General features: G+C 40.7%; 1 protein-coding gene across 2 annotated transcripts in view; it reads right to left on the reverse strand.

The window, feature by feature from the left end:
- The window catches only part of LOC136882457 (probable G-protein coupled receptor Mth-like 1), a 441,193-nt gene that overhangs the window by 413,412 nt on the left and 1,000 nt on the right, over positions 1-26,781 (reverse strand). Inside the window, exon 1 of one of the 2 annotated variants that reach the window (XM_067155114.2) lies at positions 13,009-13,460. The exons of the other annotated variant lie outside the window; for it this stretch is intronic. Within the exon in view, the coding sequence (XP_067011215.2) occupies positions 13,009-13,285 (277 nt within the window). The 5' untranslated portion in view covers positions 13,286-13,460. Of the gene's footprint in view, positions 1-13,008; positions 13,461-26,781 lie in introns of those variants that run through there. 2 annotated transcript variants of the gene reach the window in all.

The raw sequence follows: 26,781 nt of genomic DNA on the forward strand, positions 1-26,781 counted from the left end.
GACGGCACTTCCGGTATCGTGGTTCTTCGGGTGATAAGTCAGTCGCGTCTTGGTCAACTAATTATTGGTGGCTGTGATAGCATTCATATGATAAGACTTTGTTCAATGTCTTAATCATGGACTTCATTTAAACTATGTTATCTCTGCTGGGGATTTTTCCACCTGAACGGTCCGGAATGCGTCCCGGCAAACGTTTAGGACTTTAATGGCCTCTTAAACATGTAAGTATGCAGCAAAACAAAGGGCACTGAAATATTACTTATTTACGCTGGTACAGTAGGCGTTCAGAATGTGAACCACCACGAGACTCACATTATTCATAACTGGACCCCGTATTTTTATGCCCCAGGTCCGCCTGCATTGCCTTAACGTTTCGCCGCAGGATGTATTAGGAAGGAAAAATTAAAATATTTACGTATTGGGTCGATGCACAAGTTCGTGCGATTCTTACATTTTATTTTATTTTACTGTCACTGGCACGCACTGTAAATCACAATCACTCAGTGATGTATTCACCTCCACACTCTATGACCTGCCAACGTTCAGGTAGCAGTTGAATGCCTCGCCTGTAGAACTGTTTGGTTTCGACTGGAAGAAATCTGTTAGCCACTGGTCAAGAGAAGCTTCATTAGGAGACACTTTCCCCTGAATGTGGTTAGAAATAGAGCAGAAAAGATGGAAATCTGGGGAGTGGGCAAGGTCAGGGTTATACGGAGGATGAGGAAGAGGTTCCCAGGCAAGTTGAGCAGTTACACCTTTTGTCAATTGTGCTGTATGCGGACGAGCATTATCATGGACCAATAAGACTGGTTGTTGTCTTTGTCTTGACATTCGATATCCGTTTGTCTGAAATATACACAAATAATACGCTCACAATCAAGAAAAACTGTGTTTCACAACACAGAAACTCTAAACTCAGTTAAAACAACGGAATAACGATAAGCAATCCCTTCACGCCCAGTTGTCGCCAACCCAAAAGAATACGGCACGAACTTACGCATCGACCCTAGACGTTGGGAGGTCACATGCCCGTGTGACCTTATGGGGTGTCAACCACGGAATATAACTAATCTGTCTGTCTGTCTGTCTGTCTGTCTGTCTGTCTGTCTGTCTGTCTGTCTGTCTGTCTGTCTGTCTCTGTTAAGTCATCAGCCCAAAGCCTGGTTGGATCCTCAAATAGCACCACCAGAGGATCTGCGGTTATAAGGAAACCACACAACCGATGGTGGTGCTAAAGAGGCATACTAAGTAAGAAGAGGAGTGCGGTAGTTTACCGATGGTTTTCTTATATTTGTTCGGTCTCGTGTTCGAGTTGTTTACTCATGTTGAACGAGGCCTAGCTCTTCCCAGAGTCCACGAAATGTACTTCAACATCATTAAGTACAAAGGGAAGGCTAACATAATGTACATTACATACTTAATTTATTCACAAAACTAATTACACTCTACAAAATATACACATAGGACGCTGTGATCCATAATGTAGTGCACCAAACTCAACACCGTTACCCACGCTAGTTCAAGTCCAATAACTCACTGACGCCGCTGAAACGTGTCAATCCGTCTCCACTTCCACCGGGGATGTAGCAGTCTGATTAGTGCAGCCCTATGACGGACAAACATACACGTGGCGTTCAACAATATTAACGAAGAAATTTTGAAGTTTGTGGAAAATGTAATAATCAGGAACATCTCCGTTGTTATTCTTCGGTTCATCAAACAATGTGAAAGATATCGGATCGGAAATTATATCACAACTTCTATTATATACAACTTTCTCTCAATCAGCTAATATTAACGGAGACATTTGAAACTTCCTAGTTTGATCCCCTTCATATTGCTAAGCCAGTATATACCAACCTCTATTGCCTACTGTCATGTCGAGGGACACGAACCTGCATTAAGTAGCATTACGTAATATTAGTACATAGTATAGAGTGGTTACAATCCATGCGCCTGTGCTAAGTAGGGGTGAAAAACACTGAAGCAAAAATAGTCTTGTGAGGTCAGAAGGTCTTACGAGTAAGTCGATACATGCAATCTAAATAGTCACGTTCCAATGTTTGGAAATACCAAGCGAAGGGGTAGTTTGAAGTGTCCTATAAGTTGGCCACCCCAATCAAGTATTACGAGTCGGAGGGTCATGTTTATGATGACAAGTATGAACATGAAGAATAAAGGACTGGACTGGAGGGACAGAGGTCTTAGCAAACCAGGGTATAAAAGTAGTTTATGGGAACAACCCTCACACACTAGATGAACTTAAAGACAATATAAGAGCTGCAATTGCATTCATTAGTGCTGAAGAACTTGTTACAGTAACCGAAAACTTCATTAGGAGATGCCGATTATGTCTGGAAGCGCATGGAGAACATTTTCAGCATAAACTGTAACAATGGTGAGTAAAATGCATGATAATGATTTTGAGCACCGCATTCTGCCGTATATACGCACACGCGGTAGCCGGCAACTGAACCGTCACTGGCGGCCAAGGTCGAGCGAGAAAGTCCTTGCCAAGCATAAATAAAGACCCTGTATATTCTCTGTACATCATCTCTTTAATATACGCACATATATAGGAAACCATATGAGTTTCAACTCTTAACAACCAACTTACCTAACGCCTATAAATTACCATCTTCAGTCCGTTTCGTTTTTAGTACTGTTGTTAGCGATCAGGTGATTTCACTCACCGCTCGGCGTTTCACCTGTTGCCGGGGATACGACACTACTGTGTATATATAATTTTATTTTACGTGTCATCGACAAATAGGTTTTACGGCGACGATGGGATAGGGAAAGGCTAGGAGTGTGAAGGAAGCGGCCATGGCCTTAATTAGGGTACAGACCCAACATTTGCCTGGTGTGAAAATGGGAGACCATGGAAAACCATCTCCAGGGCTGCCGACAGTGGGCTTCGAAGCCACTACCACCCGAATGCAAACTGATAGTTACGTGACCGAAACCACTTGTCCGGTTATAAACTCATGGGGAACACTGCAAGTACCTGGGTGTTAAGGGGTAATCGCATTAAAGAGGTTGGAAATGAAGGTTACAGAACAAATCGTACTGCTTTCCTTTTGATATTTCACACTTCTATCCTTGTTCGTGCCTGAATTTTTCTATTTTTGAGAAGTCTGCGGGGTTCCTTCAATGCCTGGGCCCGACTGCACTACAGGCCCTATCGTAATAATAATAATAATAATAATAATAATAATAATAATAATAATAATAATAATAATAATAATAATAATGTTATTTACTTTACGTCCCACTAAATACTTTTACGGTTTCCGGAGACGCCGAGGTGCCGGACTTTAGTCCCGCAGGAGTTTACGTGCCAGTAAATCTACCGACACGAGGCTGACGTATTTGAGCACCTTCAAATACCACCGGACTGAGCCAGGATCGAACCTGCCAAGTTAGGCTCAGAAGGCCAGCGCCTCAACCGTCTTGAGCCACTCAGCCCGCCAGGCCCTATCGGTATACCCCTGTAACGAATTGTATGATTCTTGTAATGAAAATAGGGTTTATTATTTTTAAGAATCACAGCGATGGGGTGGATAAAAAGGGGGATTTCCGTTTTCTGTGTATTCTAAATATAATCATAATTCTTCGTCTGTACAGTACATATAAGGAAAATGGTTGACGATGCCGAAATATAAGTATTAGATGCCAGAAAACTGAATCTTAATGATGCTCATTATAGTTCAAGTTTCATTATGATACAGGTTCTCCACCTATTATGATACAACTGTTTGACCAGTTAAGTAAGGATAGCATCGCAACTGCGCTCAACGCGCTAGCTTCGCACTTGTTTCCAAAATCAAACATGTCGGACACACATATTAACATCAATGCACTTTCTACTTCCAATATTTCACAACCACACGGCACATTCCCGCAAATTCACTTCACCAACTGTACAATAAATTTATATGCGAAATAAAGCTAGGTTATAATAACCTTCTATCAAAGCTTTGAAAACATATGACATTGTCAAGGTCTCTGATTCACTCACGGAAAATCAATAACCCAGCGCATGCGCTCTGTTCAGTAAACTCAACTGTCAAGCGACATCTCGACAGAAATTTCTGAGTATTTAAAAAATAGAGTAATAATTATGGTCGAAAATAAACAGTCGAATGCAACTCGCCTATAATGATAATTAAGACACTCGTATGGAGATTATAAAACGAGCCATTGCCATTATAGGCTTGTTGCAATAATGTACTATTATAATACTTTGTTCTTATGTCGGATTAGGTGCGCAGAAGTCGAAAGTAAGTTCTGTCCAAATGTTGTTAGTTTATTGCTGGAAAATAACTTCCTCCGCGATTTGTAGGAAAGATATATTTAAGTGGCGTGACAGCTAGTTTGTGCACAAGGCTGTATATTCTTTGATTCAATCAATCAATCGACCAATCAATCAATCAATCAATCAATCATTGATGTGTATTTAGGGCTGTCACTCTGGTGGCAGATTCACTATCAGTTGTTCACCTAAGTGATGTACCGTTGCACTGGCAGTTCGGCTGTTTGACCGTTGAACGACGAGGGCAATCAAATTAATAATTCATTATGCTTTGTTAAAAATGAAGCCATGTTTTCCAGTGTTGACTTAGTTAAATGTAACAAGGGCTTTTCAGTCTGTCAAACACACAGCAAATACAATGTAAATTAAAACACACACTAACATACAAAGAATGACATGTTTCGTTCTACAAGAACATCCTCAGATTCTATCAAATCACTTAAAAACAAGCTTGTATATGTACAGTATTGTTTACGTAGCGTAAACTTGTCAATGATAGAGAGATTAGAGATAACATGAAACAGTAATGGCAAAAAATAAATAAAACATGTACAATTATTAATACAATGAAAAATAATTGTATATATTTTATTTATATATTTTATTTATTTTTTGCCATTACTGTTTCATGTTATCCTCTAATCTCTCTATCATTGACAAGTTTACGCTACGTAAACAATACTGTACATATAAAAGCTTGTTTTTAAGTGATTTGATAGAATCTGAGGATGTTCTTGTAGAACGAAACATGTCATTCTTTGTATGTTAGTGTGTGTTTTACAGATATGTTTATAGTGTTTTAATTTACATTGTATTTGCTGTGTGTTTGACAGACTGAAAAGCCTTTGTTACACATACAATTCATTATGCAACAAGGCTATAATGGCAATAATTAAGACACGAGTATGTTTCATAAAACATACGAGTGTGTTAATTACCATTATAGGCGAGCTGCATACGACTGTTTAACCTCTACGATAAGTATAACTCTATTTTTTTAAATATTCGTACATTTCTGTCGAGATGTCGCTTGGCAGTTGAGTTTACTGAACAGAGCGCAGAGCGCATGCGCTGGGTTATTCATTTTCCGTGAGTGGATCAGAGACCTTGACAATGTCATATGTTTTCAAAGTTTTGATAGAAGGTTATCATAACCTAGTTTTATTTCGAATACAAATTGTTTATTGTACAGTTGGGGACGTGAATTTATGGGAATGTGCCGTGTGGTTGTGGAATATTGGAAGTAGAAAGTGCATTGATGTTAATATGTGTGTCCGACATGTTTGATTTTGGAAACAAGTGCGAAGCTAGCGCGTTGAGCGCAGTTGCGATGCTATCCTTACCTAATTGGTCAAACAGCTGTCTTCTTCTTCTTCTTCTGGTTCGAACCCCACTGTCGGCAGCCCTGAAAATGGCTTTACGTGGTTTCCCATTTTCACACTAGTCAAATGCTGGGGCTGTACCTTAATTAAGGCCACGGCCGTTTCCTTCCCACACCTAGCCCTTTCCTGTCCCATCGTCGCCGTAAGACCTATCTGTGTCGGTGCGACGTAAAACAACTAGCAAAACAAAACAAAATCTTCTTCTTCATTTCCTACTGCTTTTCCCACACCTCTGGGGTCTCGGGTGCGAACTTTGTCGAACGTGTGGATTAGGCCCTGTTTTACGGCCGGATGCCCTTCCTGACGCCAACCCTATATAGAGGGATGTAATCACTATTGCGTGTTTCTGTGGTGGTTGGTAGTCTAGTGTGTTGTATGAATATGTAGAGGAAAGTGTTGGGACAAACACAGACACCCAGTCACCACGACTGAAGAATTAACCAGAGGCGATTAAAATTCCCGACCCGGCCGGGAATCGAACCCGCCACCCTCTGAACCGAAGGCCTTAGCGCTGACCATTCAGCCAATGAGTCGGACAATTGGTCAAACAGCTGTACCAGAATGAAAATCTGAACTGTGATTGGTGGACAACCTGTATCGTAATGAAACTTGAACTATAGTGAGCCTCATTAAGATTCAGTTTTCTGGCTATTAATATTTATATTTCGGCGTCGTCGAGCGTAAACATACGTTATTTTTTTTAATAATCCTACAATAGCGAATAATCCCTTTGACCATATAATTTGACAATATATTTCATTAATTATTATTGTTGTAATTACATTTATATTGATAATTCATAGGCACCAAGCTCGATAGTTGTAATCGCTTAAGTGTGGCCGGTATCCAGTATTCGGCAGAAAGTGGGTTCGAATTCCACTCTCGGCAGCCCTGAAGATGGTTTTCCGTGATTTCCCATTTTCACACCAGGCAAATACTTCGGCTGTACCCTAATTAAGGCCACGGCCGCTTCCTTCCTACCCCTAGCCCTTTCCTGTCCCATCGTTGCCATAAGACCTATCTGTGTTGGTGCGACTTGAAGCCAATTATAAATAAAAATATACATAATTCACAGGTTTTACATTTCGTTTGAGGGGGTGCGAATTTTTATTTTCGCAGCCGGGCCCCGTCACATTCGTTATGCCCCTGATTCATTAAGATGCCTTCAAAATCACTTCAGAATATATCGTAGCAACTTTATCGGTAATGCGAAAACAATATCATGCCTTATCAAGTGAAGTAGAATTATGAACATCTTACCTCAAACTTCAGCGTTGTCTGATTGGCTGTTAAGAATCTGGAGATCACTTACCTGAAATAAATCAAAACAGAACACAATTAGCAAATATCTTAGCTATGAACGAGTAGAAATAGCCCTAAGATGTAAATCTACAAGTTGCTAACGCTATATACATAAATAAGGACATGTCATTAGAAAGCACCAATTGCTCGGTAAACGGTGGACTTTCTTGGATTATAATATATGGGATATTTCTTTGTTTAGGTCCACCCCACGACTGAAGTAGGAAATATTTTCGGACAACTGTTTTAAGACCTGGTCGATTACCAATTGAAGCCGATTGTAAAACATTACCGTGATGATTACTCGCGTCTGAAGCATCTAATAAATATGAAAATAATCTACAACCTCAACACAAGGAAACAATGCTTAAACGGCACTGTCCTATTACATCATGAGAATATGCATATGATTATGGTAGAGAAGACCAAGAAATGAATGTGACATTGATACAGGAGACCAAGAAATGATTGTGACATTGGTAGAGAAGACCAAGAAATGATGTGACAGTGGTAGAGGAGACCAAGACATGAATGTGACATTGGTAGAGAAGACCAAGACATGAATGTTACAATGGTAGAGGAGGCCAAGAAATGAATGTGACATTGGTAGAGGAGACCAAGACATGATGTGACAGTGGTAGAGGAGACCAAGACATGAATGTTACAATGGTAGAGAAGACCAGAAATGTATATGACAATGGTAGAGAAGACCAAGACGTGCATGTTACAGTGGTAGAGGAGGCCAGAAATGTATATGACAATGGTAGAGAAGACCAAGAAATGAATGTGACAGTGGTAGAGAAGACCAAGACATGAATGTTACAATGGTAGAGAAGACCAAGACATGAATGTGACAGTGGTAGAGAAGACCAAGACATGAATGTTACAATGGTAGAGAAGACCAGAAATGTATATGACAATGGTAGAGAAGACCAAGACGTGCATGTTACAATGGTAGAGAAGACCAAGACATGAATGTTACAATGGTAGAGGAGGCCAGAAATGAATGTGACATTGGTAGAGAAGACCAAGACGTGCATGTTACAATGGTAGAGGAGGCCAGAAATGTATATGACAATGGTAGAGAAGACCAAGACGTGCATGTTACAATGGTAGAGAAGACCAAGACGTGCATGTTACAATGGTAGAGAAGACCAAGACATGAATGTTACAATGGTAGAGAAGACCAGAAATGTATATGACAATGGTAGAGAAGACCAAGACGTGCATGTTACAATGGTAGAGGAGGCCAGAAATGTATATGACAATGGTAGAGAAGACCAAGAAATGAATGTGACATTGGTAGAGAAGACCAAGACATGAATGTTACAATGGTGGAGAAGACCAGAAATGTATATGACAATGGTAGAGAAGACCAAGAAATGAATGTGACAGTGGTAGAGAAGACCAAGACATGAATGTTACAATGGTAGAGGAGACCAAGGAATGAATGTGACAGTGGTAGAGAAGACCAAGACATGAATGTTACAATGGTAGAGAAGACCAGAAATGTATATGACAATGGTAGAGAAGACCAGAAATGTATGTAACAGTGGTAGAGAAGACCAAGACGTGCATGTTACAATGGTAGAGGAGACCAAGAAATAAATGTGACAGTGGTAGAGAAGACCAAGACGTGCATGTTACAATGGTAGAGAAGACCAAGACATGAATGTTACAATGGTAGAGAAGACCAGAAATGTATATGACAATGGTAGAGAAGACCAAGACGTGCATGTTACAATGGTACAGAAGACCAAGAAATGATGTGACAGTGGTAGAGGAGACCAAGACATGAATGTGACATTGGTAGAGAAGACCAAGACATGAATGTTACAATGGTAGAGGAAGCCAGAAATGTATATGACAATGGTAGAGAAGACCAAGACGTGCATGTTACAATGGTAGAGGAGGCCAGAAATGTATATGACAATGGTAGAGAAGACCAAGACGTGCATGTTACAATGGTAGAGGAGGCCAGAAATGTATATGACAATGGTAGAGAAGACCAAGACATGAATGTTACAATGGTAGAGAAGACCAAGACATGAATGTTACAATGGTAGAGGAGGCCAGAAATGTATATAACAATGGTAGAGAAGACCAAGACATGAATGTTACAATGGTAGAGGAGGCCAGAAATGTATATGACAATGGTAGAGAAGACCAAGACATGAATGTTACAATGGTAGAGAAGACCAGAAATGTATATGACAATGGTAGAGAAGACCAAGACATGATGTGACAGTGGTAAATGAGACCAAGGCATGAATATGACATTGGTATAGAAGACCAAGACATGAATGTTACAATGGTAGAGGAGGCCAGAAATGTATATGACAATGGTAGAGAAGACCAAGACATGAATGTTACAATGGTAGAGGAGGCCAGAAATGTATATGACAATGGTAGAGAAGACCAGAAATGAATGTGACAGTGGTAGAGAAGACCAAGACGTGCATGTTACAATGGTAGAGGAGACCAAGAAATGAATGTGACAGTGGTAGAGAAGACCAAGACGTGCATGTTACAATGGTAGAGAAGACCAGAAATGTATATGACAATGGTAGAGAAGACCAAGACGTGCATGTTACAATGGTAGAGAAGACCAAGAAATGATGTGACAGTGGTAGAGGAGACCAAGACATGAATGTGACATTGGTAGAGAAGACCAAGACATGAATGTTACAATGGTAGAGGAGGCCAGAAATGTATATGACAATGGTAGAGAAGACCAAGACGTGCATGTTATAATGGTAGAGGAGGCCAGAAATGTATATGACAATGGTAGAGAAGACCAAGACGTGCATGTTACAATGGTAGAGGAGGCCAGAAATGTATATGACAATGGTAGAGAAGACCAAGACATGAATGTTACAATGGTAGAGAAGACCAAGACATGAATGTTACAATGGTAGAGGAGGCCAGAAATGTATATGACAATGGTAGAGAAGACCAAGACATGAATGTTACAATGGTAGAGGAGGCCAGAAATGTATATGACAATGGTAGAGAAGACCAAGACATGAATGTTACAATGGTAGAGAAGACCAGAAATGTATATGACAATGGTAGAGAAGACCAAGACATGATGTGACAGTGGTAAATGAGACCAAGGCATGAATATGACATTGGTAGAGAAGACCAAGACATGAATGTTACAATGGTAGAGGAGGCCAGAAATGTATATGACAATGGTAGAGAAGACCAAAACATGAATGTTACAATGGTAGAGAAGACCAAGACATGATGTGACAGTGGTAAATGAGACCAAGGCATGAATATGACATTGGTAGAGAAGACCAAGACATGAATGTTACAATGGTAGAGAAGACCAAGACATGAATGTTACAATGGTAGAGGAGGCCAGAAATGTATATGACAATGGTAGAGAAGACCAAGACATGAATGTTACAATGGTAGAGAAGACCAAGACATGATGTGACAGTGGTAAATGAGACCAAGGCATGAATATGACAATGGTAGAGAAGACCAAGACATGAATGTTACAATGGTAGAGAAGACCAGAAATGTATATGACAATGGTAGAGAAGACCAAGACATGAATGTTACAATGGTAGAGAAGACCTAGAAATGTATATGACAATGGTAGAGAAGACCAAGAAATGAATGTGACATTGGTAGAGAAGACCAAGAAATGAATGTGACATTGGTAGAGGAGACCAAGAAATGAATGTGACATTGGTAGAGAAGACCAAGAAATGTATATGACAATGGTAGAGAAGACCAAGACATGAATGTGACATTGGTAGAGAAGACCAAGACATGATGTGACAGTGGTAAATGAGACCAAGGCATGAATATGACATTGGTAGAGAAGACCAAGACATGAATGTGACATTGGTACAGGAGGCCAAGACATGAATGTGACATTGGTAGAAGAGACCAAGAAATGTATATGACAATGGTAGAGAAGACCAAGACATGAATGTGACATTGGTAGAGAAGACCAAGACATGAATGTGACATTGATACAGGAGACCAAGAAATGTATATGACAGTGGTAGAGAAGACCAAGACATGAATGTGACATTGGTACAGGAGACCAAGAAATGTATATGACAATGGTAGAGAAGACCAAGACATGAATGTGACATTGGTACAGGAGGCCAAGAAATGTATATGACAATGGTAGAGAAGACCAAGACATGAATGTGACATTGGTAGAGAAGACCAAGACATGAATGTGACAGTGGTAAATGAGACCAAGGCATGAATATGACAATGGTAGAGAAGACCAAGACATGAATGTGACATTGGTACAGGAGGCCAAGACATGAATGTGACATTGGTAGAAGAGACCAAGAAATGTATATGACAATGGTAGAGAAGACCAAGAAATGTATATGACAATGGTAGAGAAGACCAAGACATGAATGTGACAATGGTAGAGAAGACCAAGACATGAATGTTACAATGGTAGAGAAGACCAAGACATGATGTGACAGTGGTAAATGAGACCAAGGCATGAATATGACATTGGTAGAGAAGACCAAGACATGAATGTGACATTGGTACAGGAGACCAAGAAATGTATATGACAATGGTAGAGAAGACCAAGACATGAATGTGACATTGGTAGAGAAGACCAAGACATGATGTGACAGTGGTAAATGAGACCAAGGCATGAATATGACAATGGTAGAGAAGACCAAGACATGAATGTGACATTGGTAGAGAAGACCAAGACATGATGTGACAGTGGTAAATGAGACCAAGGCATGAATATGACATTGGTAGAGAAGACCAAGACATGACTGTGACATTGGTACAGGAGACCAAGAAATGTATATGACAATGGTAGAGAAGACCAAGACATGAATGTGACATTGGTACAGGAGGCCAAGAAATGTATATGACAGTGGTAGAGAAGACCAAGACATGAATGTGACATTGGTACACGAGGCCAAGAAATGTATATGACAATGGTAGAGAAGACCAAGACATGAATGTGACATTGATACAGGAGACCAAGAAATGTATATGACAGTGGTAGAGAAGACCAAGACATGGATGTTACAATGGTAGAGAAGACCAAGACATGATGTGACAGTGGTAAATGAGACCAAGGCATGAATATGACATTGGTAGAGAAGACCAAGACATGAATGTGACATTGGTACAGGAGACCAAGAAATGTATATGACAATGGTAGAGAAGACCAAGACATGAATGTGACATTGGTAGAGAAGACCAAGACATGATGTGACAGTGGTAAATGAGACCAAGGCATGAATATGACAATGGTAGAGAAGACCAAGACATGAATGTGACATTGGTAGAGAAGACCAAGACATGATGTGACAGTGGTAAATGAGACCAAGGCATGAATATGACATTGGTAGAGAAGACCAAGACATGACTGTGACATTGGTACAGGAGACCAAGAAATGTATATGACAATGGTAGAGAAGACGAAGACATGAATGTGACATTGGTACAGGAGGCCAAGAAATGTATATGACAGTGGTAGAGAAGACCAAGACATGAATGTGACATTGGTACACGAGGCCAAGAAATGTATATGACAATGGTAGAGAAGACCAAGACATGAATGTGACATTGATACAGGAGACCAAGAAATGTATATGACAATGGTAGAGAAGACCAAGACATGAATATGACAGTGGTAGAGAAGACCAAAGACATGAATGTGACAATGGCAGAGGAGACCAAGACATGAATGTTACAATGGTAGAGAAGACTATGACATGAATGTGACAATGGCAGAGAAGACCAAAAAATTTATATGACAATGGTAGAGAACACAAAGACATGATGTGACAATGGTAGAGGAGACCAAGACATGAATGTGACAATGGCAGAGGAGATCAAGATATGAATGTTACAATGATAGAGAAGACCAGGAAATGTATATGACAATGGTAGAGGAGATCAAGTTGTGAAAATGCTTTTATCATGAGCTGTCAACAAGAATATATTATGTCCAGTATTAAGGGATTCTGATAGCTTTATGAAATGACTTACCGACTGTGGTACAGAGTTCATCCGAGATTGTCCGCAGTATGGTTCCAATCTGGCCAGTCATGAGGGAGACGTAGGCCATGAACAAGGAGGCTGAATGGCTAATGAGGCACTTCCCATGCACATTCTTTAGCCTACGTACTGAGGCGTAAACGAAGATAGTGATAACAAAGAAAGGTAGTGAAATCACCATTAACAATGGGTAGAGTATGTATATTACATTTATCGGGTCTTCTTCGTCTCCCATTATACAGAGAAAAGTCACTATTTCATTTCCCATGACTTCAATGCAATATTCATTTGGTGGAAAATATTCATCAGTCTGTGTCAATAGTACAGATCCATTTTCTGTCAAGTAATGCTCATCGTCGGGACTTTCCTTTGCGTTTAATGAGTATTTGCCGTCAGTACAAGGCTGGCCATAGAGAAGATGAAAATAATTTATTAGGGATGATATATACAATTTCTCACCCTCTACAGTATTCTGTATAGAACGATTATGGCGATAGATTAGGCTGTCATCTCCCGGAACACACATGTTAGTATCGCCTAGAACATAACCTTTAGTACAACACTTAAATATGGAAGGTAACATATTTCGAACACAAACACGTATCTCGTTGGTAACTTCATCTTTCCAGAACTCGTCCGGCGAATAGAAAACACTATCGCTTGTTTTTAGAGTGCCGTTGCTAAGCACCATGATATCACTTTGGTTGAGCGGTTGGCTCTGCTGGATGTCGCAGGGGTGTTTTTTGGTCATCCCCGTCACAAACAAACACACGAGTGGTAATATGTTTATCGGCCGCATTGTCACAATACATTCACATGCACTCGCTGAAGTGTTTCGCTGCACTGAGACACGTTTCAGCGACTACAAGCTCGCCGATAATAATGTCTTGTGTTGCTCCAGGAGAACAGATAAGCGTGCAAACTGGGCGAGTCGGCCAGCGTTCTCTATTTAAAGATAAGCATCCGTTTCTTGACGGATTTAGGTTCGCCTTCATCCGGCTGGTGCTGACACATGAGATCAGCTCACCAAGTGATGGCCATTCTCTTCCTAAACTTCCGTTTTTTACTCCACTCCCTTGAGAAGAGATTAGCCTCGCATGCGTGACTGTTCAACGCCACATGTGACGGTGGGACATTAACTTAATGTGTTCCTAGCTCAACATGCATATTATAGCGTTGCCATCATTTCACGCTGATAATGAAAGGCACTCAACATTTCTAACGTTACTCCAACAAACATGTGATTAAGGCCGAGTCTACATTTCCTTGGGCCATCAGCAAGCAGACAAACATGGACTTCCCTATCTGTTTCTTAACATTCAATAATAATACTAAATAATAATAATAATAATAATAATAATAATAATAATAATTTCATGAAGTACCGAGCAAGTTGGCCGTGCGGTCAGGGGCACGCGGCAGTGAGCTTGCATCTGGGAGATAGTGGGTTCGAATCCCACTGTCGGCAGCCCTGAAGATGGTTTTCCGTGGTTTCCCATTTTCACACCAGGCAGATGCTGGGGTTGTATCTTAATTAAGGCCACGGCCGCTTCCTTCCAACTCCTAGGCCTTTCGTTCCGGTCGTCGCCATAAGATCTATCTGTGGCGGTGCGATGTAAAGCAACTAGCAATAATAATAATAATAATAATTCATGAAGTCAAGAAAGATTTGTAATGCAACAACATTAGGGAAGAAGCAACAGAGAGAGAGAGAGAGAGAGAGAGAGAGAGAGAGAGAGAGAGAGAGATTTTTAGAAAGAAAGTGTTAAAAATGGAAGGATTCCAAGATCGGGAGGGAAAGAAAACAGGCTCAAAATGGTTTGAGAAGAGAAAAAGGAAGTATAGTGAGCAGATGAAGTATTGGAGGAGGAAGGAACAGCAATGGATGAAGCATTGAAATTGTCTCGTGGTCCCTAGAAGACCCTAAGACCCTTTCTTTCTTTCTTTCTTTCTTTCTTTCTTTCTTTCTTTCTTAATCTGTTTACCCTCCAGGGTTGGTTTTTCTCTCGGACTCAGCGAGTGATCCCAACTCTACCGCCGCAAAGGTAGTATCCTGGAGCGTGATACTTTGGGTCGGAGAATACAACTCACAAGGAGGACTAATACCTCACCCAGGCTGCCTCACCTGCTATGCTGAACCGGGGCCTTGTGTGGGGGTGGATGGGAAGATCGGTGGAGAGATAGACAAGGAAGAGGGAAGAGAGCAGCCGTGGCCTTAAGTTAGGTACCATCCCGGCATTTGCCTGGAGGAGAAGTGGGATTCCACGGAAAGCCACTTCCAGGATGACTGTGGTGGGAATGGAACCCCCTTCTACTCAGTTAACCTTCACGGCTCTACCACGACATTTGAAAAGTGGTACGAGGGCTGAAACGGCGTCCACTCAGCCTCAGGAGGTCAACTGAGTAGAGGGGGGGTTCGATTCCAATCTCAGCCATCCTCGAAGTGGTTTTCCGTGGTTTCCAGCTTCTACTCCAGGCAAATGTTTGGATGGTACCTAACTTAAGGCCACGACCTCTGACTTCCTTCTCTATCCATTCCAAACTTCCCATTCACACCACAAGGCCCCTGTTCAGCATAGCAGGTGAGGCCATCTGGGCAAGGTACTGGTCCTCCTTCCGAATTGTATCCCCAGACCCGAAATCTCACGCTCCAGGACACTGTCCTTGAGGCGGTAGAAGTCGTAAATCTCGCTGAGTCCGAGGAAAAACGAAGCCTGGAGGGTGAATAAATAAATAAATAAATAAATAAATAAATAAATAAATAAATAAATAAATAAATAAATAAATAAATAAATAAATAAATAAATAAATAAATAAATAAATAAATTCCTATTTTATTCGTGTCACTAGTATCATACATAAAATCAGAACAAAGGAAACATAAATTAAATATATTTACAATGCATTGCATCAGCCTAAAATTTAGTGACGTGTATGGCGTTGGTGTTGCCTAATGCCAGAACACGTGATAAGGAGTCTTAAGGGGACAAAGTGCAGTTAAATTGCCGTTTTGTCTGGTGTTCACCGCCCTTCAAGGTTGCCACCTTTTTTACTGTGGAAATTTGGGACTTCGATGTGTTAGTGCGATGTTAAATTACTAGCAAAAAACATATAATGGAGCATTACAGCTGAAAGAGGTGGTGGTGGTGGTGGTGGTGGTGGTGATTGTTGTCTTAAGAGGAAGTACAACTAGGCAACCATCCTCTATATAACACTAATCAGAGGGGAAAAAATGTAACTTCGAAAAATGAAGGTATCGGCCAAAGGAAGACAAGGGCCACGAAGGGCGTGAAAATTAGAGACTCCCTAGGCCTCCATACGTAATACCGTCGGGGTCAACACAACAAGAGTTGGCCAAGAGAGATCGGATAGGATAGATGAAAGTGAGGAGTCTGGCACAAGTAAGTGAAAGCAATGCTGGAACTCAGCTGAAGGCCCCGTGGTCAGCAACCCACGCTCCCAAGTTCAGAGCACTTGAGGGCCTTTTTAGTCGTTTCTTACAACAGGCAGCGGATACCGTGGCTGTTATATTACCGCCCCCACCCACAGGGAATTACAGCTAAATGTGACACGCTAAAAATATCGTTTAATTTAGATTAATCTGAACGATATATAAATTATATAATAACAAAACAAATTGTTTTGAATTTCATTTGAAGACCATAAATCTCATGAATTCCACATTATGTATAATGAAAACTCTCCTAAATCCCATGCCTATTAGCGCCAGGTTTTTCCAAGAACAGATTTAAAACCCAATCAAGGTATTACACTTTTGTACCTATGTTTTTAGGATTTTTAAAAATATGTTATTTGTTCGGGGCGTCGACCCGTGTGAATCTTTTGCCCCTACTGGCACCATATTGTACGAACCTGCGTGTAATTGGAATGGCGGTAGTGTGGAATGTTGTGTGTGAGGAAAGGAAGATTAAGGACGTCCCAAACACTCAGTCCCCAGGCCAGGGAGATTAATCATTACAATTAAAAATCCTGACAAGACCGGAAATCGAACCCGGGGCGCCGGGTGACAGGCGGACGCGTTGCCCACCACACCGCGGGGCCGGACTATGTTTTGAGGATAGGATCACCTTTCTTTCCGAAAAACAACGGGGCATTTTCTTAGTCTGACTTATTTTGAAAAAAGTACTGTATGTGTCGATGATGATGATGATGATGATGATGATGACGATGATGATGATAATCATCATCATCTGTTTACCCTCCAGGTTCGCTTTTTCCCTCGGACTTAGCGAGGGATCCCACCTCTACCGCCTCAAGTGCAGTGTCCTGGAGCTTCAGACTCTTGGTCGGGGGATACAACTGGGGAGTATGACCAGTACCTCGCCGAGGCGGCCTCACCTGCTATGCTGAAGAGGGGCCTTGTGGAGGGATTGGAAGATTGGAAGGGATAGGCAAGGAAGAGGGAAGGAAGCGGCCGTGGCCTTAAGTTAGGTACCATCCCGGCATTCGCCTGGAGAAGTGGGAAACCACGGAAAACCACTTCCAGGATGGCTGAGGTGGGAATCGAACCCACCTCTACTCAGTTGACCTCCAGAGGCTGAGTGGACCCCGTTCCAGCCCTCGTACCACTTTTCAAATTTCGTGGCAGAGCCGGGAATCGAACCCGGGCCTCCGGGGGTGGCAGCTAATCACGCTAACCACTACACCACAGAGGCGACGACGACGATGATGATGATAATTATGTTTGTTATTTAAAGGGGTCTAACATCTACGTCATCGGCCCACTGTATGTATAATGTAAAGCTACGTTAGCTTATTTTCTTTCTGCGATCGCTGTAGAAAACTATGATGGCCTTGCTTCTGCGATGATGTTGGTGAATAAGATATAAACGTTGGTTGTGTCGACACAGAACTGCAAGTACAGAGGTAGTGTTCATTAACATTAAAATATACAAAAAAAATAGGTTGCGATGAAAGATTGTATTTACAGTTCACCTTGAGACAGTCTAGAAAACGAAATCTTTAAAATAAGCAAAGCTCAATATATCACGCTTTTAAAGGCGGTGATAATTTAAGTCCTGAGTTGCGACCACAAATTGTATTTAACGTGAACCAATATAAATGGATTATAGTTTAACATTGTATGCGATTAAATCATACGCATATTATATTATTTTTAATTTATTTAATGGTTTATTCTCCAAGGTTATTTTTTCCCCTGGACACAGGGAAGGATCCCACCTCTACCGCCTCAACGGCAGTGTCGTGGATCGTGAGACATTTGGTTGGGGATACAACTGGGAAAGAGGACCAGTACCTCGCCCAGGTGGTTTCACCTGTTATGCTGAACGGGGGCCTTGTGGGGGGGGGGGGTTGAGAAGATCGGAAGGGACAGACAAGGAAGGGGGAAGGAAGCGGCCTTGGCCTTAATTTAGGTACCATTCTGGCATTCACCTGGAGCAGAAGTGGGAAACCACGGAAAAACACTTCGCACGATGTAGAGCCACCTCTTGGATCTTTCATTCATTTCTGTCTGTGGTAATGACAATTCGAGCATACTCTTTCATAAATACATATTTCATTTTAAAACTGTGGTCATCTAGGAGAAATGGGTCACTCCGTCTCTGAGTGCTTTATATTACGAACATTTCAACCCTCTATAAACTATGATGTTCCATGCCTTCATTGTTACAAATATCGTGAAGATCATCAACGTTATTTTCCATTGTTTCAGTGTGTACTTTTTAATGGATAAGTTGTCCGACTCGTTGACTGAATGGTCAGCGTACTGGCCTTCGGTTCAGAGGGTCCCGGGTTCGATTCCCGGCCGGGTTGGGGATTTTAACCTTCATTGGTTAATGGCCCGGGGGCTGGGTGTTTGTGCTGTCCATAACATCCCTGCAACTCACACACCACACCTGCCTTACAAGGGCTGCACTCGGCTAGAAATAGCCACACGAAAAAAAAATTGGATAAGTTGGATATTTCAGTACGATTATATTACTGCATACAGTAAACTTACTTACTTATCCGGTGTTACAGCCCTGTGTGAGCCTTGGCCTCTTCTGCGATAGTGCGCCATTTACTTCGATCCTGAGCGGCTGGTCTCCATGGACGGATGTTCATTGCCCTCAGGTCGGCTTCAACTTCATCGCTCTCTCTATTACGGGGCCTTCCTTGTCGCCGTCTTTTATCTATTTGGGATTTAACTACTTTTCTTGGCATTCGATCTTCCTCCATTCTTTCCACATGACCAAGCCATCGCAGTCTCTGTACCTTAATGAATCTAACTATATCCTGCTGGTCTAATATGTTCTGTATTTCAGCATTCGTCCTTATCCTCCAACCATTCTGGTCTTGAATTGGGTCATATATTCGTCTAATAATCTTTCTTTCAAATATTCTTAATTTATTTACATAATCAACTAAAAGGTTCCAGGCTTCTGAGCCATATGTCACTTTGAGTTTTGTAGGTTTAGACAACAGACGAGATTTAAATAATGTAAGATTTGCATAATAGGCCCTGTTTTTAGCTATTATTCTACGATCTATCTCCTCACTTATTCTATTATTGTTTTTCAACATGGTTCCCAAATACTTAAAACTTCGTACATTCTCAAAACTATGCCTATTTATTGTCAAATTATCTTGACTTCTTCTGCCCTCTATAACAGGGATATGCATATACTTAGATTTACTGTCATTTACCTCCAGTCCCATCCGTTTTCCTGCTTCCACCATTTCAAGAAACATTTCCGTCAAATATCTATCATTCCTGGCCATTAACACTACATCATCTGCATACGCACAAATTTGTTTAGATACTGCAGACAGTAAATACTACAAAAATAAACTGCTCACTCGTTTCTTTTTCCGCTACTTGTTGCTATACAACGCTTATACAAGGGTCCTGGTCTGTATAACTAAATCAGTGAATAATTGTCCGACTCGACGGTCAGCGTACCGGCCTTCGGTTCAGAGGGTCCCGGGTTCGATTCCCGGCCGGGTCGGGGATTTTAAACTTAATTGGTTAATTCCAATGGCACGGGGGCTGGGTGTATGTGTTGTCTTCATCATTTCATCCTCATCATGACGCGCAGGTCGCCTACAGGCGTCAAATAGAAAGACATGCACCTGGTGAGCCGAACCCGTCCTGGGATATCCCGGCAATAAAAGCCATACGCCATTTCATTAGTGAATAATTATAACAGATGTATACACAGGAGGCTTATACCCCACTGTCGGCAGCCCTGAAAATGGTTTTCCGTGGTTTCCCATTTTCACACCAGGCAAATGCTGGGGCTGTACCTTATTAAGGCCACGGCCGCTTCCTTCCCACTCCTAGACCTTCCCTGTCTCATCGTCGCCATAAGACCTATCTGTGTCAGTGCGACGTAAAGCAACTAGCAAAAAAGAAAAAGAAAAGGAGGCTTATACACGGTTTATTAGTAACAAATTGTACATAAACGGTGTATAAATTTTATACGGTGTATAAACCCTGTATAAAATTTATACACCGTGTGGCATAATCACACAAGTAGCTTTTACACCCACGTATAATTATTATTGAGAAATATTCTGACATACACCAGGTTCCATTTCGTTATCTCTTATCTGTTATGACTTGAGTCAGCCTTCGAGGAAGCAAACGCAATAAATATAATTATCTATGTCAAATGTACCCGACTCTGTATTGGAATGTATTTGTATTTGTACTGGTTAGTAGCCGACAAGCACTATCTGATCTTAGCATAACGACCCTAAGCGATAAGTTCAGTTATCATAATTTCCATTGCGGTCTTTTCGTTCTAAAAGGAACTTCACAAAATACTGTAATATTATCTAAGACAAACAGGCCATTAGGGCAGGCCGGAGGCCAGTAATCCTCCTTTGAAAGAGTATTTAAGCTTAAGGGGGCAGACCTAGCTTAACACAGGAAAAATAGGCCAATATTCATTCGATTGTTATATATGCTATATGTCTTTTCACGAGAGTTTAATCCTGATGTAAACAAATAGGCGGGGCACGTTGACTTTCCACGTGGACATAGACGTAGTTGATTGGAGAAGCAACCGTCGCACTCACTCGACTGTATGCGAGCTCGAAGAAAAGTAGTACGCGGCATTAATTATATTTTATTTTAGTTTATTACATTTAGAGTGTTTGGAAGAGTACGTAATAAAAATAAAATATGGTTGTCATATATACCGGTGTGTATATATATATATATATATATATATGTGTGTGTGTGTGTTTTTAATATAAAATAGTGATTAAATAACGAGAAATGAAGGCACAAGGCGTGGTGTAATACAGGAAGTCTCCTCGTAGTGACGAAAAGTCCCGAGCTGTACAGTGTGCAGATAAGGTGCTGCATCTTGCTGCAGCAGTCAGTGTCTGTATTCATAGTGAGAGAAATGTAGCAAGAGGTAGGACCATCGCGTGTAGTGAAGCACAAAAGAGGAAAACCGCTGAGAACTGACCATAGGTAGTGCATTGTGAATATGCTCAATAAACTAAGTGATCAGAATCCAGGTTTAGTCGTTTATTGAGAAGTTCAGATCTTCGCACTGTTGTCGTATGCAATGCGCAGCCCTGTACGTCCGAACACGAGACGTTGACGGGGTGGAGGTCGGTACTACACGCTCAACGAATCACAACTCTTTCTTTGGCGGAGGCGTAGACATACCATGTTTACATCAGGATTAAACTCTTCGTGAAAAGACATATACAAACGTAGTTGACAAATGCTGCACATATCCCAGTATTGGCATGCTTCAGAGCAATCAGAAGCAACTTCAACAATGTCAAAATTCTAATTATAACATTTTAAAGTAAAATGTTCAAAATTTCCAGCCTTTTTAACGGTTACCTTCATAATTCCCTTACTTTTACACGGATAATTATGATTTTTTCAGAGTTTCCTCCCATAGCGTTGTACTACAATCTCATTCAGATCAATGGGATTTAAATTAGATTTTATATAACATATTTATTTACAAAAATATTAATATTTTCTGGTGCTCAGAATAAAAACCCAACAAAAAATCCGAATTAGAGTCTATGTTAATGATTGAGGTTCATTTTGTAGCTGGAGTTTTGATACACACTTTAAAAAAGGAAAAGTACGAAAATTCTTATAAACATGGAATTTATAAGGGAAACAGTGATATACTGTTAAAAAGGCGGGAGATTTTGAACTTATTTTAAAATATTAAAATTATTAAAATTCTGACATTATTGAAGTTGCTTCTGGTTGCCAGGAAGCATGCCAATACTGGGATATGTGCAGCAATAGTCAACAACAATTGTAGCATTTTTAACAATCGAATGAATATTAACCATTTTTTTCCCTTTGTTAGGCTGGGTCTCCCCCTTAAGGAAATGTATATGATTTTTAAGTGCACCATCATAATATCTGCTATGTACTACTTTGAAACTTCAAATCTTCGACTTCTCATTTAAAGCTTCTCCATGTGTCTGAAGAACTGCGACTACGTTAGGTAGCCAACACTTGGCAGCCTTATATAATCTATCTTCTGTAAGACTTCAAATTTAACATCTTTGGACTCGAGTTAGGGCTCAGGTCCGAACCCAAGTAACCATTTTCGACAACAGTATCAAAATTGATTAAAGTGTCACGGCTCGCTACGCGACAACCGTTTATTAGTAAGACTGTAAGTGTTTTTAATTACATAATCACACGGTATTTCTATTTAATTGTAATACATGTCTAATATTGTTCCTTTGGTGAAACGTCTATTGTATAGTAATGAATCAAAATCTTAAAATAGTCAACCTTTGCCTCTCTGTCGAAATTTCCTCACTTATCATTTTGTAGCTTTTTTTTACCCGCCCCTCTGCCCGCTATATCCCAAAAACGCGGGTATTTTTTGTCGTCTGTACATCCCCCGACCCATAACTTATAATTCCCAAAAGCCCATATTGCCTCCAGTAGTTGAGAAGTCCCTAGGTCATCCTAGTTGGGTTCATCTTCGTGACATGTCCATAGAAAGTCAGGCGCATATTCGATCGTTAACACAGCACTGCGCTTTCCACTTTAAGAATTGGGAGGCAACAGGGAAATTAAACACTGCGTCACTCCAAAATACCTCGTAGTCACGTTGCACTCGTTTCTACAGTATACCACCAAGCTGAAGGCCAATGCTAGAAATACATTGTACATGAGGTTCAAACTGGGCCGCCACGCCACGCCACGCCACGACTTCTTAGGGCCATGCTATTCTGTTGCGGAATCTGCGTGCCTCGTGCGGTAAGTCATCTCGTGGTAGGAATGTGGACTCTGTTTAAAACAACTCACGTGGAGAAGATAAACCGCCTTACTGGCATTGCACCTCCAAACAAACTGAGTCTATCAAACGTTGTCTTGTCTCCTCCTGCTTTTCGTACCCTCCATAGGAAAGTCTATTATCCTCCTCCTTTAGCTTTACATGACCATCCAACGAGTTTATTCTTAACCTAGTCTTTACCTCCTTCCCGTCTTATGTTGTACCTTTCTTTCTGCTAGTGGCTTTACGTCGCACCGACACACGTAGGTCTTATGACGACGATGGGATAGGAAAGGGCTAGGAGTTGGAAGGAAGCGGCCGTGGCCTTAATTAAGGTAGAGCCCCAGCATTTGCCTGGTGTGAAAATGGGAAAACACGGAAAACCATCTTCAGGGCTGCCGACAGTGGGATTCGAACCCACTCTCTCCGGGATGCAAGCTCACAGCTGCGTGCTCCTAAGTGCACGGCCAACTCGCCCGGTTATTTTGTACCAGCAATCATTTTGACTTAAATATGTCTCATAGTTGGGGGCCATCTGATTATGTCCGACTCCACGGCTAAATGGCTAGCGTGCTAGTCACAGGGTTCCCGGGTGCCTCCCTAAGGCTTTCCTATCCCATCCTCGCCGTAAGACCTATCTGTGTCGGTGCGACGTAAAACATTGTAAAAAATAGCATTCCTATTTTTTAAATTAATTTACCTGGAACCATACTCTAGTTGGGGTCTCACCAGAGACAAATATGCTCTCTCCTTTACATCCTTACTACAACCCCTAAATTCCCTCATAACCATGTGCAGAGATCTGTACACTTTATTTACAATCATATTTATGTGATTAGCCCAGTGAAGATCTTTCCTTATATTAATACCTAGGTATTTACAATTATCCCCAAAGGGAACTTCCACCCCATCAACGCAGTAATTAAAACTGAGAGGACTTTTCTTATTTGTGAAACTCACAACCTGACTTTTAACCCCGTTTATCATCATACCATTGCCTACTGTCCATCTCACAACATTATCAAGGTCATTTTGCAGTTGCTCACAATCTTGTAACTTATTTATTACTCTATACAGAATAACATCATCTGCGAAAAGCATTATCTCTGATTCCAATTCTTTATACATATATATATAAGAAAAAGGTCCAATAATACTGCCTTGAGGAATTCCCCTCTTAATTATTACAGGGTCAGATAAAGCTTCACCTACTCTAATTCACTGAGTTCTATTTTCTAGAAACAGAGCCACCCATTCAGTCACTCTTTTGTCAAGTCCGATTGCACTCATTTTTGCCAGTAGTCTCCCATTATCTACCATATCAAATGCCTTAGACAGGTCAATCGCGATACAGTCCAATTGACCTCCTGAATCCAGGATATCTGCTATATCTTGCTGGAATCTTACAAGTTGGGCTTCAGTGGAATAAAACCAAACTGCCTTCTATCAAACCAGTTATTAATTTTCAAACATGTCTTATATAATGAGAAAGAATGCTTTCCCAAAGCTTAAATGCAATGCATGTCAAACTGACTGGCCTGTAATTTTCAGCTTTATGTCTATCACCCTCTCCTTTATATATAACTATGCCTTGCTTCTATTTAATTGTAATACATCTGTAATATTGTTCTTTTGGTGAAAGTTTTATTGTATAGTATTGAATCAAAATCTATTTTTTTTTTAAAACAACCTATTATTACCGCACTGAAGTTGGTAAACTGTCACCTTTACCTCTCTGTCGAAATTCGCTCAGAGAGCATCGATAAACTTGCCATTTTGAAGGTTTTCTTTTTCTTTTCAGTTTTGACGCATATACAGTCACCCCATCCCCGCTATATCCTACAAACCCGGGTACTTTTTGTTGTCCGTACATGTTTTACCCTCCTCCCCCCCTCCTTTCCCACTTCTAATTTCCAATCGCCACTACTGGTGGACCTTATTAAGTCAACTCTTGTAGCCTTTCCCTCAAACGAAATGGGTTAATGTAGGCAGGCAAGGTCTGTCTAGGGAGGTCAAGTCACGAATACTACTTATGGAGCCGCCATATTGGGTCTTTAAGCGAGCGTAACCAAAGGCAAGTGTATTCGAATTTAGAGGATTTCGGTACCGTACATTGAAATAAAAACAAAATACCAACTATTTTTCATAAAGAATTTAATTGGGCATCTATTGGTCATGTATATATAACTGTATAACACTTAAATGATATGAATACATTCACAGCTGTTTGAATAAGAAGATAATTAACAGAGCCTGAAATTATTATTATTATTCTTTTTCCTTTTTTGAGAAACAAGAATCAACAGAAAAGCTCATGTTCTTCTCTTTTACTTCCTTACAACTTGGTCTTACTGTGTTTCTTATTAATATCATCTGTGATACCGGTACGTAATCTTACTGACAGAAACATAGAAATCTGTACAGGCTGTGTCATATTATGATTACCAGTATATGAAATACTGAACTTGAAGTACTATATTTAAAGTACTAAAGGACGATTGTAATAAATTACCTTCAGCGTTTTCTTTATTAAGAAAGTAATCTCCGATATTGCGTTTCTAAATGTTACCCCAGTATGTTGACAAACACTGAATGCCTCTTGAGTTGAGTGCATTAAATTATGTATGGTAACTGTTGTTATCCATTCATGTGGTGTTTCTTTGGGTTCTAAGGCAAAAATATTCTGCACATATGCAATAAGAGTGATGTTCTTAGCTACTCTTAACTAGTTTATTGATAACCCATGCAGCTATATAGTACAAAGTGGTGGTGATGATTATTGTTTTAAGAGGAAGTACAACTGGACAACCATCCTCTATAAACACTAATCAGAAGGAAACAAATGGAAGGGCACCAACGCTTCGAAAAGTGAAGGTATCGGCAAAAGAAAGATCAAGGCCACAAAGTGCGTGGAAATGAAAAACTTCCTAGGCCTCGAATGCGCTAATGTCGTCGCGGTCGGAAAAGAACAAGTGTTAACCAGGGGAGGTCGGATGGGCTAGAATAGTGAAAGCAGTGTCAAGACTCAGCTAAGGGCCTCGTAGTCACAACCCAAAACAGATTTCCCCGCGTGGGTGGGGGCAGTAGAACAACACCCACGGTATCCCCTGCCTGTCATAAGAGGCGACTGAAAGGGGTGTCAGTCGCTCCTAACTAGGGAGCGTGGTTTCGCGACAACGGGGCTCTTAGCTGAGTCCAAATATTCATGCAAATAATAATATAATAATAATAATAATAATGGTTAAGAAAATTAAAGCCATTGGCAGACACGATTCCGTAAGAAAAAGAAATTCATTCACTATTAAGTTGAGTTAACCTAGGTTAGGCTATTTTAGGGATTACATTAGGATATTATGTTAGGCTACGGTACATTAAATTACAGTAGTTGGTTAGTGCGAGTGAAGCGAGTGTTGTGATCTTTAAGTATTTGTTCAGCCATATGATGTACTCTATAGAGCATTTAAGGTGAATGAAATTTAGCTGTAAATAATAACTACAGTACAGTATAAGACTG

This window comes from Anabrus simplex, chromosome 10 (assembly GCF_040414725.1).
Source record: "Anabrus simplex isolate iqAnaSimp1 chromosome 10, ASM4041472v1, whole genome shotgun sequence".
Taxonomy (NCBI): Eukaryota; Metazoa; Arthropoda; class Insecta; order Orthoptera; family Tettigoniidae; genus Anabrus; species Anabrus simplex.